This window comes from Xiphias gladius, chromosome 13 (genome assembly GCF_016859285.1).
Source record: "Xiphias gladius isolate SHS-SW01 ecotype Sanya breed wild chromosome 13, ASM1685928v1, whole genome shotgun sequence".
In the NCBI taxonomy this organism is placed as follows: domain Eukaryota; kingdom Metazoa; phylum Chordata; class Actinopteri; order Istiophoriformes; family Xiphiidae; genus Xiphias; species Xiphias gladius.
In genome coordinates this window covers 8,193,883-8,210,959 of record NC_053412.1, presented here as the reverse complement: position 1 = coordinate 8,210,959, position 17,077 = coordinate 8,193,883, and the positions used below count along the sequence as shown (strand labels likewise).

Sequence of the window (17,077 nt, the reverse complement as noted above, 5' to 3'; positions counted from 1 at the left end):
CTTTTAAGACTTGTAACAAAAGCCACTCTCTAGTTGGCTCTGAGAGGGTGTCTGTGTGTGTGTTTGTGAGTGTGAGTGAGGCACAGTGACTTCAGCTCCAGCCAGGTATTCATTGCTAAATCCCCAACAAGTACGACATCCCATTGGCACCACACTTCCCTAAAGGTACAATAAATAACCAAGACAGCTCCCAGGGCAGTTCCAAGCACGGTCACACACCTGCAGAGTCTCTCTCTCTCTCTCTCTCTCTCTCTCTCTCTCTCACTCACTCACTCACTCACACACACACACACACACACACAGTTTTTTTTTACTTTACTTTCAAGTTCAGCAATACAGCACCTTCGGTATGCATGCTCACAGATATCCTCCATCTCCTCCTCCTCCTGCTCTCTCTCACTCACTCACTCACACACACACACACACACACACACACACACACACACACACACCATTAAATGTCTCACAGTGAACTCCCAGAGTTCCTATTCGGGACTGGCCATAAATTATCTATTCCCCTCTAGTTTGCCGAAACTCTCCAGTCAAATCCTGTTGGACTTTTAGCCTTCAATTATTCAAGGAGTCAAAGTGGTAAAAGTGTAAAAATAACGGGCTGGTGTTTAATGGAGACATTTTGGAGTTGAGATAAATGATGTTGGTCGTGAGAGCAGCAGCATGCGGCTGCTCGGGAACTTGTTTCTGCTGATCTTTTGTTTTGTGTCTTTTGTGTCTCTGCCTCTCAATATGATACCAGGAGGATTTTGATGGACTCGCAGGGCACAAGAGGCTCCTCTCTCCTCTGCTGAGGCAGTGGGAAATACTCCGGGGACAGCATTGTTCAGGTTTTTTCTCCTCTCCTCTCCTCCAGCACTTGACTTTACTCTGGTTTGAGGAAGAGAGGGAGAGGGAGGGAGGGAGAGGGAGAGGGGGGGGAGGGAGTGGTGATTGAGCGCAAAGGGGGCAGGCCTTTTTCTCTCCGGGTCCTATTAAGAGCAAACTTTGTGTTTTTGTTCTCCAAGTTCAGCTCAGTGCTCTGCAGCCTGCACACAGTTCCTCTCTGCGGCTTTTTCTCTTGTCCATTTTTCCTCAATGGTTTTGTTTTCTCGCCCGCTGGTTACTGCTGTGCGCTTTTGCATGGGGGGTTTGGACACCGGGAGGATGCGCTTTTTGGAGGAACAAATACTCAAAGTTGTTGTTTTAGTGGATACATAGATGTTTGTCGGGTTGGAATGAACAATGATGCGGCTCCTTGGTGCTCTGGCCGGGGGCAGGCTCTGGTTTCGGCTACTGTTGCTGTGCGTCGTGGAGTTGGAGCTGGGAGCCGGGCTTTCTACTTTCCAGGGTTTCTACCTTCCATCTGCGAACGGGTCCCTTCTCGCACCTGCCCGGAGGACGGATGGAGTCGTGCGGACCATTGACCGGATTTACCACGGAGGCGGGAAGGTGGGCTACCTGGTGTACCTGGATGGGAGCCGGTTTCAGCTGGACATGGAGCGGGACGAGTCGGTGCTGTCGCATCACTTCAGCCCGCAGTATGTGCTCGCGATGATGGGGGAGAGCCGCGCGCCGTTGCAGCGGGAATGCGTGTACCGCGGGACAGTGGACTCCAACCCGGAATCCCTGGCCGTCTTCAACCTCTGCGGCGGCGGTCTCGAGGGCTTCTTCGCCGTGAGCCACGCGCGCTACACCATCACGCCTATCATCAGGGCGAAGGGACACGAGCATGACGTGCGCGCCCTGCAGGACAAGGACGCGGAGAGCTCGCTCCACGTGTTCACGCGCGAGAGCTTCAGCTTCGAGGCCATGCGCGAGGGGCGCGAGAGCTGCGGGACGCGCGACGGGCGCAGAGGGCGCAGAGGGCGCAGAGGGAGCAGGGACGCGGGGGGGGGGCGCCGGCACAGAGGTCGGGGGAGGGGGAGACTGGACCGAGAGGGGCTCGCAGCGGGAAACACCGATGACCACGGCGCGCGCGGTCGGAAGTGGTGGAGCCGGCCCGCCAAAGCGGCCGCTCCGGAGCCTGGCACGCGGAGCAAAAGGTCAGTCTCACGCGCCCGGCACGTGGAGCTGCTCCTGGTGGCCGACGACACCATGACGAAGAAATACGGCAAGGACTTGAACCACTACCTGCTCACACTGGCCTCCATCGCCTCCAAGCTCTACGGGCACGCCAGCATCGAGAACCCTATCCGGCTGTCGGTGGTGAAAGTGACCACGGTCGGTGAGAAGGAGAAGGGCCTGGAGGTGACCAAGAACGCGGCGGCGACACTGAAGAGCTTCTGCAAGTGGCAGAACCAGCAAAACCCGCTGGACGACGACCACCAGCACCACCACGACGCCGCCATCCTCTTCACCAGGCAGGTAAACAAAGTCCCCCTTTGCTCTCCGCACCTCCACCTGTCCCTGCCCCCCCCCCATCCAACAGCCTCGCCGGGGCGCCGGCTCCGCCTGTCTTCCGTCCCACACGGCGGAGGGGAGGCGGCCTCGAGCCCCGGTGCGATGCCAGGGCGGCGGAGTGACGCCACGGTTTGTTGTGATGGCGCACGCGGGCGGCAGCTGGAAGACCTTGGCAGGTTGAGCCTTATCGCAGACAGCCTTTGAAACACACTCCGACACGGCTCACCTTGTCATACTTTATACTTCTAACTGAATGTTATTGCGTGTTATTTTTTTCCCTTGAGCCGGTAGCTAAGCGACACGGAAAGCGCCATCAACCCCTCCCCATTCGAATCCCTGAAGACTACCCAACATGCTCCCCACACGTCCCCGCTCATATCCAACCCTTTTATCATTTGCTTTCTTTTCCTCCTCCCGTCGTTCGCTCCTCTTTCTTTTTGCTGAACCTCGCGTGCGTGATGCGGCGCAGCGTCTGCGAAAACGACCAGAAAAAAAAAACCCGTCTTTCCTGCGCCTGGTGTTTTTCTAGGCAGGCTCCTCTGTCTCCGGCCTCCCCCTCCCAGTCCCCTGACAGCCCAGAAGCCTGTGTGATCCGAGGCGCGCGCCCGCGGACGCGCACGCACATTCTTCCCGGGGCAGGAGGTTTGAAATCAGCTGCTGGGTGCATTGCACAAATATCCCTAAAACTCCCTTGAAACTGTTGTTAATTAGGTAGTCATCCCAGCCTCACACTTCCCCTCTCTCCCCCTCTCTCTCTCTCTCTCTCTCCCTCAGTCTGCACATTTCCCCCCCCCCAGTTGATTCTCCAGCCTCTGTCAGTTGGGGCTGGGAGCTGTCAGAAAAACAAACACGTCCACCCTGTGAGAAGCCGAGTGTTTACCGAGACCGCACTCATTTATCCCCTCTTTCATCCTCCCCGTCTTCCCCACTCCTCCTTCCTCCTCCTTGCCCTGCGCGCCGGGTCCAAAGCCGCAGGGCAGCAGCAGATCCACATGCGTTTCTCACCTTCCCGGGTGCGGCTTTGCGGTGGTGAGCTCCAGCTGACGTGTCAAGACCGCTTCGCCTTGGACTGCGGTGTGTTCGAGTCATACAAGGTCTTGTCATGGCTTGGGCAAAAAAAAAAAAAAAGCAAAGCACCGGGGGTATTACCTCGGACCTTCTGGTGCCAAGTTGGCATTGGCGAGGCAGCGGGTAGTGCATACCTGAGGTTGGCATGCTGGCAAAGTGGCACAGTTCTTGTGTGCCAACCACCTCGTGGCTCCTCACTAACCCTGCTGCCGCTACACCTGCGCAGGCGGGTCTGGAAGAAGAAAGAAAGTGCCTTTATCAGTTGGGTCTGGCAGGGTGGGCAGGGTGCTCCAAAGGCAGCCTCAGGACAGGAGGGCAGCGGCAAAATGGACAGGAAGCTCTTAACGGAACATGACAGGCAGTGTACTGTGGATTTTTTTTCTCCATGCGACCTGGGCTTTCATTCTTTTAAAATACCCCTGCTCGCCCCCGGAAACCTCCACCACGAAGAGCCAATATTAGCCTCCTTTTTCTCCTTAACCGCATATCAGTCGGCACTAAAACTGTGACTCGCCTGTCGCAGCGCTTGAATTATTCAGAAGCCTGTCGCCTGACCCTCGTTCGCACAGGTCTCACCGTCACTATTGAACCCGAAAGGTCACACTGTAGAGTTAACCTGTCGCCAGAGTGCGTAATCGTCCACTGTGACCTGTGTAACACAGCACAGACCCACTTCAGAAACATCCTGAAGTGGGTCTGTGGTCTCTGTCTGTTGCATTTCTTTGGAACAAATGAGCTTAATTGCAGCTGAATCCTGTCAGTGTGCAGAATAAGCACATAGCTAATGCCTGTCTTGAGTTTAGGGTCGTGACCTCGGAACTGTAGAGGTGAGGGTTTAAGACAAAGAAAGCACTCACTTTAACTTTGACCTCTGAACTCTTTGGCTATTAAAGGCCATTATCAGGATTCAGTGTTTCGTCCGAGTGCTTAAATTGCTGTTCCTTTACCACGTCGATCCTTATAATTTGGGCAGACAAGCAGGGCTGGGGTCTGTTTACATCTAAACACTGCAGCAAAACAGAATTACTTGGTGCGACTGAGTGAAAGTGGAATTTAAAAATCACTTTCCTGCGAGAGTCCTTTTCTTGTATCCACTCATATAGCAGCGAAGCTGCTACAAAGGGAAACACGTGGAAGGTTGAAATGCTGACATTTTGAAAAATGCTCATTTGGCCCTCTTCTTTATGACAACCACATTTTTATTTAGCCATTAATCGCTTGGCCAGAAAAGATCCCCCTACAATGTCCAGAGCGGCACAAAGTTCGTAATTTTACAAACAGGATAGAGCCATTAAGGTTTCCACTGACAGAATGCCAGTGAGGAAATAACTTTATTTGGCTCAGGTACCTCAAACCGTGCTGCTTTCGGAGTTGAAAAGGAAAACAGTGTGATTTTGGAGGCATGGTCATGTGTTAACTATTTTCTCAGGACTTTCTCAGGAAAATAACGTTGGTTGTGGCCCCAGAGGAGACTTCACAAAGAGAGACAAACCTGGATGTGCTGTAGATTCACTTCAGATGTGTAATAGGAGGTGGGCTGCCTGGTATTCCATTGTACTGAACCTCAGATGTAACCAAATAGTAGTAGAAGTCCCCCTTTCCTCTTTGTATTTGGAGCAGCTGTGGAGTAAGTCCTGATTATTGTAGACTGCTGAACTAGAACTGAAGCTCATTGAGGACTTAGTGACTGTGAAGTCAGACAATATTGGGGCGGGGGGGGGGTTGCACACAGGGTTGGAGGGAACTCGTCTCTTTGTGGTTGGGTCCAATTACTCCCACACCCAGTCCCCGCAGTGAGCTGACCCGTGTGGCGGTGTCACCCAGTTCCACACATAACAGCTCCAGAAGAAAACAACAGGCACATTGAGGGGGACTCTTCTGACTGTGCATCTGTGTACATGGGAACATTAAATGTTATGCATGGCTGTGTCCACTTGTTGCGAGCTCGGACAGTAGACAAAGCCCTAGTTGTAAGGTGGCCAGAGAGAGCTGCGGAGCTGTGGAGATATTAACATACATGTGTGTCCACGCTGCTATTTGATTTTTTTCTCTCATTCGCTTCTTGCAGCAGCTCAAATATCTGGATAGACACTGCTGGCAGGATGATATTGAAGTGTTGACCGTTTCAAGCCAGGCTGATGTAAGGTCACTCTCACTTAGCTCAGGTCAAATGTGGAGTAATATATGTGTATGTAATACAAGTATGGAATCTGACGAGACTCCATTTCTTATTTTTTCAGATTTCGCGTTTACATTTGTAGCTGGCTGTCACATCCAAAGTACATAAAAAATGAGTGCGAGGGCGGATTAAGATGACATTTCATCCAACTTTTGATTGTTTTGTCCGACCAACAGTCTGAAACCCAAAGACATTCAATTTACATTGATAAAATAGAGAAAATTGGGAAATCTTTATAGTTGAAAGGCTGAAAACAGCATTTTTTTGACATTTTTTCCTAAAAAAAATTAAACAATTAGTTGATGTATGAAAATAGCTGCAGATAATTTTTCTGGCAATCGATGAATGGACTAATGGCCCTTATGTAATGATGATAGACGTAAGATACACACTGATGTAGACACAGCATGTACCTTTACACAATCAGTTTCTTCCACATTGTGTTGAACACGTAGTTACATCAGTTACCCTCCACCAGTATAACTACAGTTTGGACTGCTCCCTCTCCTGAGCACTTGTCTTCCTCCCCTCCTCTCCTCTCTCTGTCTTTACATTAAAGTGTACATTTCCCAGCCCTCACCCCATCACAGCTAGTCCCTCTGTTTGTTTTGACTGTTCCTGATATTTCGCACATGCTGTACTTTGTCTGGCATATGTCGACAACCTGCAGACAGCCCCTGGATCCCGAACCCCTTCGCCCCGGCCCCGGGTCTGTCGACATACGCAACTGGCCAGAGAGTTCAGTCTGACCCGTGACAACACGTGAGCCTCGCCTTTTTTCACACTGTGATGCATCCAGTGGCATTAAGCTGCACTCCTGTAGGCAGTCATGGTCTGACGTTTTCTTTTGAGCTGGTTCTCTTAGGCTGGTTCACGTTTCCATGCAATGAAAAATGACACCACGACACATGGTTGTTCTTTTTTATTAAAGGATTTACTTTCTCCCTTAAAAATGTTTAAACTTGACTTTAACTTCTGCTAGTTCTGCCTTCAACACCATGGTCTTGAGAACATTCTTGGCCTCATTATTAACACGGTTCTTGAATAGATGACGTAGTTGCTTTCCACCGCTGTGTATTAACCGTTGCAGTGTCTCCTGCAGATGACGTATCAAGCTGCAGGGTCACAACCCAAGCGGTGTCTGTTATTTACCTGAGGACAATCATAGTCTGACGTCTCACACCAGTTGACAGCCTGTCCATCACTGGTAGAAAGCTGGTTTTTGTGGAATTTCATTAGCAGCTCTGTTGAAATCAACCTGCAGCGTGTTTTCACCACACAGACTGAGCTAAACTCACTCTGCAAGAGGGATTTGTGTGTGTGTGTGTGTGTGTGTCTGGGTCTGGGTCTGGCTGGCTGTTTGTTTAACACGCGCCTTGGCTTAGATTGCAAGCAGTCTTGTAACATGCACACAGACTCTGATCGTCTCCTGACCTTCACAACCAGCTTGCCACCTGTTCTCCTGTTATTTCTGCCAACATTTCTGTAACTCCTTGTTCCCCTAGCTCTTCTCTTTAATTTCCGGCATCCCCCCATCCTTTCCCCCCGGCGCCTGTTTCCTGAATTTCCCTCTCTTTCCCTCCCTTTCTCTCTCCCTCTTTTTCTTTACCTGTCTGTCAGAGGCCTTTGGATTAAAACAAAGTTCAGACGAGAGGAAAAAAAAATAAACATTAGATATATCGAGATGTGAGTTTTCGGGTTATTCCAGGTATTTTTCACACAGCACTATTAAATTTCTAACAGGAGATTCCCATTTTTCTCCTTTTCACCCACGTGGTTCCTGTTATTCTGTGCTGTACAAATGAAAGCTGTGTATACAAGAAAGAACGAAACAAAAACTGTTCTCATACTAGAGCCTGGGGGGGGGATGAATGAATAAATAAATGAGATGGAAGGAAGTGTAAGGAGCGTTGAGATGAAAGAGTGTGGGAAACAGGGAAAGAGAAACAGACCAAATATGAAGGTAAACCTCAGTATATACGCTCCCACTGTCTGATTCAAAACAAACAGATTTTCTTCTATAGTTTAAAAGCTTGTTTGCTCACGGAAAAGTAAAGAGAAACTTCAGCATAATCTGGATCTCAGCAGCCATTCAGTCAGTCAGCCTCAGCCTTCATGTGCTTCTCATGTATCCAACAGTCAATTGGCAAAAGCAGGCAAACTCCTCCTGTAGTGTGTGTGTGTGTGTGTGTGTGTGTGTGTGTGTGTGTGTGTGTGTGTGTGTGTGTGTGTGTCTGCATCTGTGTGCATGTGCTTGTGAGTGTCCAATTAAGTGCCGTATAAGCATGTATTTATATATGCTCTCCATGTGCAAGTATGCACCCAGTCATTTACATTCTCATAGTTATGTGCATCTATGTGTACTTGTGTGTGTGTGTGTGTGTGTGTGGTGTGTGTGTGTGAGTGAGAGGTGGTCCCACCCAGTCAGTCATGTGTGTGAGCACAGAACACAAGGCAGTTTGTTCCAAGCCGATCGGCCCTGGAATGAGTAAACACCCTCCCCAGAGCGCCTCACACACATGACCCAGCAGGCCTGTCAGCACCACTTAACATGACGATTCATCTTCTCACGTGTGTGCGTGCCTGTGTATGTGGTTTTTTTTTTTGTTTTTTGTTTTTTTTTAAATCGATGTTCTCATATACGCATGCATGGATGTTTGTCCTCAGACATCACACTGCGTTGGGGGCCGTGCACGCACGTGCACGCGGGGCCGGTGTGCAGGCATGTGTGCGCTAACGTGACGGTATGATTAGCTGATTGATCCGCGCGCTCAGCGCGGCCCGGGCTGTCCGCCCAGAGGCCCCGTCTGCATGGACATGTGTGGGGAAGCAAAGCAAAGCAAAGATCAATGCCGTCCACTCTGGCACCCCGTGAGGCAGACAGAGGGGATGGTGGTGGCACAGGAAGGAAGTGGGTAAAAGCAGCGGCGGGAAAAAAAGGACACTGCACCAATTTAACAAATCAGAATCACTAGTCGCAGGGAGTACTGCCCAGCCTCTGAAAACTGTTGTGCAATGTCTTCAGCGGGCATGGCCATTTACTAGGTAAGGAGGCTGTAAAGAGAGATGCTACCAAACGCCTTTCACAAGCCATCCAACTTTATGAAATTACAATACTGAATTGCTGGATGTGAAAGAGGGCGAAAGAGGGATGGAGCTGAAGTCATTTCTCTCTAGAAAACTATTGAAATAAACCCTGGGGGTAAAACTGGGGGGGGGGGTGTTTCCTACTTTTTTTCTGGTTTCATTTAAACTTATAGTGTTTCCCCTTTTCCAGGACCTCTGTGGCCACCACTCCTGCGACACCCTGGGCATGGCGGACGTGGGCACCATCTGCTCTCCGGAGAGAAGCTGCGCCGTCATTGAGGACGACGGGCTTCACGCTGCATTTACTGTCGCACATGAGATAGGTAGGCATGGATACACACGCCGACACACACAACAGTGAGACAGAGTAGCCAGGGCATGCACATTCACATCTGTCAGCACATCTCTCTCGCTGATTAATACCACACGAGAATTGTCTGATGTCATGTCTGATTTCTTTTCTCATTCTTGCGGCATGTGCATCTCCTGTCCTTTCAAATTACTCAAGCTCTGTACATTGTGTGACCGCAGCATTCCTGCAAAAATGCCCTTCCTCTCCCTGCCCCAGGTCACCTGCTGGGCTTGTCCCATGACGACTCCAAGTTCTGCGAGGAGCGCTTCGGGGTGAACAGCGACAAGCGGCTCATGTCCTCCATCCTCACCTCCATCGACGCCTCCAAACCCTGGAGCCGCTGCACCTCGGCAACCGTCACTGACTTCTTTGATGATGGCAACGGTGAGTGTGGGAGAAGACAGAGAGTAATAAAGGCGTGGGGAAAAGAGAGAGTCCGTGCTTGTGGTTTTGCAAACATCTGTGGTTCATTTAATAGGGAGAACTTTTCCCAGCCAGCAGAAGTTTTATTTTTTCTATCTACAAATTACCTCCATGTGCATTTGACTCCTGATATTTTTTGTCCCGCGGTACATATTACTGAGAGCTGTTTACTACCAAACAAAGCCGTAATCAGTTATTCACAATCCTATTAACTTCTCAAAGAGTGAAGTGGCCGTGCAGACAAAGACGAATCAAGATGAGTCATACTGTTTTGTCAAGCATTTTCACTCGTGACGGCCATAAAGCATCGTTGTTGACGTTTTGCTAAGCAATTCCATCGCTGTTCACATAATTCATGCAGCAACAGCAACAGCATCATTTCGGGCTTGACACTATCTGCTGCTGCTCCAGAAACTTTCACTGAGTGATAAGTCATACAGGCCTGGTTTTTTCAATAGACTAAAATGGATCGTCATATACCAAGTGACAAGCAGCCATGGAGCGCCATGGCAGTACATGCAGGTTGTAGACCGTATTTTAAAAATTTCCGTCTGCTACTCTGCCACAGCCGAGTGTCTCCTCGACACTCCTCGCCAGGCTCTTCTTGGCCCAGAGGAGCTCCCGGGGCAGAGCTACGATGCCGTCCGCCAGTGTCGCCTGGCCTTCGGCCCCGAGTACACGGTTTGCCCGGGCATGGACGTATGTTCTCGGCTGTGGTGCGCCGTGATTCGCCAGGGACAGATGGTGTGTCTGACCAAGAAGCTGCCGGCCGTGGAGGGAACGCCCTGTGGGAAGGGACGCATCTGCCTGCAGGGAAAGTGTGTGGACAAGACCCGCAAGAGGCACTACTCGGTAAGAGGGATGGACGCTATCGGGATATGAGGGAGAAATGGAAAAGGACATGGAGACAGAAAGTGTTTGTCAAGGGAGACAAAAGGACTAAAAGCCAAAATAGATTCCTTTTTATAGTTCAAAAACTGATATTTTAAGCGTTCATTTTCACATTGCACAAACTTTGCTGTGGGAGACAAAGGTACAAAGGAATGAACTTAATATACAGTGCACACGGCAGCTACTAAGAAAGAAAAAGATGAAGTAGAAATGAAGAGGGATTGAAAAATGTCATGAGTTCCTTATGTGGCTCATTGTGTGGTCTGTGTTTGATTTATGCCACTACTGATTTGTGCTCTTTGTTCTCTTGGTCTTGCTTAAACAGATCTAAACTGAATTTGGCCTTAATGACTTAAAGCACCAAATTCGTTTTTGGCAGAATGTCGACACTGTGTGTGTGTGTGTGTGTGTGTGTGTGTGTGTGTGTGTGTGTGTGTGTGTGTGTGTGTGTGTGTGTGTGTGTGTGTATCAGGGAGGGAAAAGAGAGTGAAAGTCAAAAAGGAATCAGAAAGAAAGAGAGAGAATTTTCTTTGTGTTTATTTGTCACATGACATTTGATGAGTCTGACTCAATCCTTGGCAGGCGACTGCGTGTTGGGATCCGGCCCAAATTCTTACTCGCTGCATTTTCACTGCCTTGTATGATGACCAGTTTACCCCTCAGACTTCACAATCTTTCAAGCTCTATATATTTCTTGCAGTATGATTGCAGATTGTGTAGCTTTTAGAGAGGAAAGAAGAAGTCCAAGCGTTACTGTATAAAGACTCAGCAGTGGAACTAAATGAAAAGGCTGTGTCCAAAGAAGCTTTGCATAGTTTCAGAGTTATAAAATCAAATTTGCCTCATAAAATGTAAAACACTACGTATCAAGTCATGTTTGGTACGACTGATTGGAAAACACAAAAATAAGTATGTTACCTCGAGAATTTCATTCACGCTGTTCCTCCGGGGAAGCATGTGAGATTTGGCTTTAGTTAATTATCACATTAGGTCTGCCTCTCTCCTTCTTTCTCTGTCTCTTTCCACGACCACAGTGCAGGCCACATTTTTCTTTATCACATATCTCTCCAAAGGGCTTTCCCTGTGGCACGTGGCTTGGCTAGCAACCACTCCTCCACTTCCAACATGTCTGATAAGCGCTAATTGTCCACTCTCATCTCCTTCTTTTTTTCCTCTTTCTCCTCTCTTCATCCCTCTCTACTCTCTGATCTCTCCTCCGCTGTCATTTCCCCCGACCCTTATCTCCCCTTTCATCTTCCCTCTCCTCTCCTTTTCATCCCCTCTCCTCCCTCTCCCAGGCATCCAACCATGGCAGCTGGAGCTCCTGGGGTCCTTGGGGTGCGTGCTCCAGAACTTGCGGAGGCGGGGTGCAGTTCGCCCAGCGCCTCTGCAACAACCCGCCGCCACGGAACAACGGTCGCTACTGCACGGGGAAGAGGGCCATCTATCGGTCCTGCAACGTGATACCGTGTCCAGCATCAAGTGAGTGTGACACCCTGAGAATACATGCATGATTATAACAGTACAGTAGGTTTTTTTTGTATTATTTATATCGTTCAGTTTTCACATGACGATTGCAATATTTCAAGCTAATGTAAATTTATTACGAAAAATATATAGCCCTTCATTTTCCAACCTCTTTCAATGGAACTTTTCTCCAGATAAAGGTTTCCGTCAGGAGCAATGTGAGGTGCGCAACGGTCCCCAGACAGATCCTAAAGGAGTGAAGACCTTTGTTGAGTGGGTGCCTAAATACGCAGGAGTTCTCCCCAAAGATGTGTGCAAGCTGACCTGCAGAGCAAAAGGAACAGGATACTATGTGGTGTTCTCTCAGAGGGTGAGTTAGATAAAAAGGAAAGGGTGCAGTGTATTTCATGAAAAAAAAAATGTGCGAAGGATGATGGTGATATTTTGACTATGTTCAGGTGGTAGACGGGACGGAGTGTCGTCCTTACAGCAGCTCGGTGTGTGTGAAGGGGAAATGTGTACGAACAGGCTGCGACGGCATCATTGGCTCCAAGCTGCAGTTTGACAAGTGTGGTATATGTGGAGGTGACAGCACAGGATGTATACGTGTAATTGGCAACTTCACAAAGAGGAGGTAAGAAAAAGGGACTTGAACTGTGCATTACACATTCTCATATTATAATAATCCATTTGCATGCAAACACAGACATTTGCATACATGCATGTGTGAGGAGTCTCAGTTTAGTAATGGTAAGTTTGCACATGAAGAATTTAGAGAACGATTGTCAGTATAGTATTCTTCACTGAAGATATCTCATGATTATTGCAGTTTGCTATCAAGCGACACCAGATCCAAACAGTGTGCAGCTCCTTTTTAACTGGCTGACTTGGTTGTATTAGTGTTATTATTGGCTTCTTCCCCGCAGTGTAAAGCCATCAAAGCAAAGCCAATGACGGCAAAGAGAATGCTGTTTTATATACTGATCTGATCTTTCCTCTATGTTCTCTCTTGCCAAACAGTAAGGGCTACACTGATGTAGTGAAGATCCCTGTGGGCTCCACCCACATAAAAGTTCGTCAACACAAGGCCAAGGACCAGACCCGCTACACCGCCTACCTGGCCCTCCGACGGCCCAATGGCGAGTACCTCCTAAACGGCAAGTTCATGATCTCCACCTCCGAGACAATCATCCCACTCAATGGTTCTGTGCTCAACTACAGTGGCTGGAGCCAAAGGGATGAGTGGCTTCACAGCATGGGCCCCGGGGCCCTCCAAGAAGCCTTGGTGATCCAGATTCTAGCGACAGACGCCAAAAAGCCCCTGGATGTTCGTTATAGCTTCTTCATGCCCCGCCAGACAACCCCACAGCAGCCGTCAGCTCCGCTCATCCCCAAACCAAAGTCAACCCCTTTGCAGAGCACTACAGCTGTCTCAACCACGACAAGAACCACCACAACCACCACCACCAGTACCCCTACATCCTCTTCTGCTCCCCACGTCCTGGTCCCAGGGCCACCGACAGCGCCAGGTCCCCCAACCCCAACCCCAGGGCCCCAGTGGGTAACAGGTTCCTGGATGACCTGCTCCAGGACTTGTGATACTGGCTGGCAGAGCCGGACAGTGCAGTGTAAGGACCAGGATGGGAAACTGTCCAAAGGATGCATGCTGGGCGCCCGCCCCTCTGCCTTCAAACACTGTCTGGTGAAGAAATGTTGAGGAGGCGGGAGAGGAAAAATGATTTGCGAGACAAGAAAGAATATGCAGGAAGAAGTTGCAATCTGTACTTCTGATAAAGGTCTCGAGTGCTGGATGTAGGACCAATGAATGGACCGATGAATTTAAGACATAGCTCCTTAAACGGGACTGTGAATGTTGGAAAAAAACACCAGGACCAGTAATACAGAGACTCAAAGACATATTGGCATGGGTTTACCTGACTATAAGCCAGAGGAATGTCCTGGAATCATAGTAGCTATACAGAGCGCAAGTAAAATGGAGGACAGCTTCCATATGATAGTGACAAGTATTGTATTGGCCTGGTATAGCTAAGAACTTGAGTTGCATGTCATTTCCACATAGACAATAACTGATTGTCATTACATCGGCCTCCATACCCTGGAGGCTTAGTGTGTGTTGCCCTGTAATGGCATGCATGTCGTGTCTTTTTTATGCTATTTCATGTGTTCTTATCACTGTGGGTATTTGAAAGTGAATACCCCTTTGTCTTTTGTCATGAGTGTGTCCGAGACAAGAGCCCTCATCCTTCGCCCTGCCATAATTTCTGCCTGTGTGGTAGCCCTGTTCCAAAACCGCTATACTAGGTATTAGGGTGGTGGACCGCGGCCTTCCGTAACACGGACAATTTAGTCACTGAGCAGCACAAAAAATTTGCTATGGGAAGAATGTTGAAAATGCGAAATCACTGGATGGTAGGCATTCTTCGTTGCAACCGCTAAATAACAAAAACATCAAGAAAGGTCTCTTCCATCAAAGAATCCATCAGGTTTTCTTTGCTATTAACCAACTTGAGTGCCACTGATGGCCAGAGAGTGTAATTAGAGTATCAACAGTGAATAAAACACAGTTTTCCTTATCCTCTAGCCATTAAAAAGATTTCCAACTGATAATAATAAAGATTGTAAAGATTTATATATAAAGATTTCTACGAGCCACTGACTGAAATGTCCAAGTTACAGGAGATGGAGATGTGTATGATGGTCCTGGATCAGGGCTTCCCACATTCCCCCGACCATAGGCGTTCTCTGTCTTTATTTGACTGATCTGTCCAGCTGAAAACTGGGAGGCAGAATCACCGATGGTGGTGACCATTATGTCATGAACATCCGAAAGAAAGTGAGAGTGTATGAATACAATTTCCAACTGCAGGTGCATGGGAGGGTGATTTCACGACCAAGAATGCATGGGTAAACCCAGACATTTGGCTAATGGATAATGCATTGCAACCAAACATGGCAATACAGTAGTACAAAGCTGGGAAGCTAATCAGCCATACCAAGGTCCAGTCAGTCTAAGTCAGATACTTCTCTGTGATCATGTCCTTGAGAAGTTGCTCCTCTCTTGGGGAGAGTGTTTACCCCAAAGACACAAGTATCGATTCTACTGAACTCGATACGTCTGTACAGCAAAGAAACAGCAGCATGGTGTGACGATTTTGAAAGGGAGAGTAAAGTGGCCTTCAGAGGACAAACCTTACAATAGTTAAAATTGACAGAGGGGCAAAGTAACCACAACACTCCTTAACATTTATGGAGGGCAATGATGAATAAGATTTGGGCAACGCTTGATTTTTGTGTGTGCGTGTGTGTCTGTGCGTGCGTGCACACGCGCGTGTCTGCCTGCGCGTGTGGGTGTGCCTCTGCATGCATGTTATGTGCTAGCACGTTCGTGCACCCGGACCCGTGTTTAAAGCACACACAGTATGTACCGTGAACACGTGTTCTGTTCTCTACTGTGTCTTGAAGCTTCCTCACCCTCAGTTCCACTTGTATCAATCACTATGCTGGTGCTGGGCGGTTAATGGTCCTCATGTTTTTTTGTGGCAGTCAATATCTGTTTGTTTGTCCGTTTTATCTGTTTAGGAAACAATGCTAATATGACAATGTGTGCCCTGGATACTCGCAACGACAGCAAGAGAGATACTAATGCAGTCATTACTGTCCTTTTGCAATTCAGCTCTTTCTCCATTTTTTTCTTTTCATCACTCATTCTCTATTTTACTCATACATCCTGTATTTGCAAATTACAATTTTAACCTGTCTCCAACTCTGATGGGTGGAGTTTGCCAAAATACGACATATCAGATTGTTCCACGTAATGGCCAGTTAGGGCAGGGATGATATAGTGACATTTGGTTGAGGGTGTTTAAGGGTCAGGTCACCCAAAAAAGTGATTTTCTCACTCGCCTTTATTGGAACATAGCCATGCATACAGTTTTGGTTTTATTTGTCCAGTTACTTTGATATTCATGTGGCTCTTCCATCGCAATAGGTACGCTTAAAAATGTCACCAGAACATCTATCTCCCAAAACAATCCCTCAGTTACTTCGGATAATCCACGGACCTCACTCTCAACAGTTTACAGTTGGATAAGAAAACTGATACCACTCTTGTGTCTGTCCCTTAAATATGAAGCTTCAGCCAGCAGCTGGTTAGCATAGCTTAGCATAAAGACTGAAAGCAGGGGGAAACAGCTAGCCTGGCTCTGTCCGATGATTAAAACTACGCCAGCTCTAAATTTAACTAATGAACACATTTTATCATTCTTGTTTAATCCTTACTAAAAACGAAGCGTAAAAATGACAATGTGCCCATTTCCAGTCTTAATGCTAGGCTAAGCTAACAGGCCGCTGGCTCTAGCTTCATGTTGAACAGACGTAAATGAGTGTGGTATCAAGCTCTCATCAAGAAAACAAATAAGTGTATTTCCCAAAATGCCAAACTATTCTTTGAAGCACAATCTGCATTACTATATATGACAAGGTGCACTGAGGAAAAATATACTTTTTTGTAAGTTTTTTTGAACTGGCCCTTTAAAATTCTTGACTCCACCAAACATTATCATCCATGTTTATTCCCTTTACTTTGGTAATTGAACCAACAATGCATTTTGAGTGCCATTAATACGCATTTGCCTCTTTTTAAGACGATATATGAAAGACCATTCATATTTGTGTAAAAAAATGAAAATATACTTGAAAAAAATTAATATTTGGATCATTTCCTCAGCTCTCATAGATGTTACTGAAGCCCCAGCATTACAAAGTAGTGTTGATTCCATACCTAATGGACTTAAAAATACCTTCCTGTAATTGTGTTAAACCTTCTGGCACCCTTCATATTTTCCTGTGTGGCAAACCTCACCCATCTGGCACTTTTGCAAGCAAAAAAAAAAAAAAAAAAAAAAAACAGGAGAAACATTTTCAGATACTTACATGGCCCAGGTCAACATACCACTCACAGAATGTTCTCTCTTCTTTCGTCACACATACAGATTTATTTACACAATGTAAACATTTTTGTACACGAATAGATCTTTCATATATGTGTTAGTATTCAACCATATTTACACAGAAATTTACACATACAGATACAAACCATTTAAACAATCCATCAGTTACACGGTTTTTGAGTATTTCAGACACCCACACACACACAAACACACACACACACACACACACACACACGCAAGCACACA

The 17,077-nt window shown here is 47.6% G+C and overlaps 1 protein-coding gene across 1 annotated transcript; it reads left to right on the top strand.

The window, feature by feature from the left end:
* Positions 1-965: 965 nt before the first annotated feature.
* LOC120798132 (A disintegrin and metalloproteinase with thrombospondin motifs 5) lies at positions 966-16,780 on the top strand. Its single transcript, XM_040142191.1, has 8 exons — positions 966-2,358; positions 8,919-9,051; positions 9,297-9,464; positions 10,072-10,355; positions 11,693-11,876; positions 12,056-12,231; positions 12,320-12,495; positions 12,882-16,780. The coding sequence occupies exons 1-8, from the start codon at positions 1,237-1,239 to the stop codon at positions 13,576-13,578; spliced, it is 2,940 nt and encodes a 979-aa protein (XP_039998125.1). The 5' UTR covers positions 966-1,236; the 3' UTR covers positions 13,579-16,780.
* Positions 16,781-17,077: the final 297 nt, after the last annotated feature.

Excerpts from the sequence above, each read along its gene's own strand:
- LOC120798132 (XM_040142191.1), top strand. The coding sequence starts at position 1,237 with ATGATGCGGCTCCTTGGTGCTCTGGCCGGGGGCAGGCTCTGGTTTCGG. Across the intron at positions 9,465-10,071 it reads CTTCTTTGATGATGGCAACG|CCGAGTGTCTCCTCGACACT; the intron begins GTGAGTGTGGGA and ends ACTCTGCCACAG. Across the intron at positions 12,496-12,881 it reads GGCAACTTCACAAAGAGGAG|TAAGGGCTACACTGATGTAG; the intron begins GTAAGAAAAAGG and ends CTTGCCAAACAG.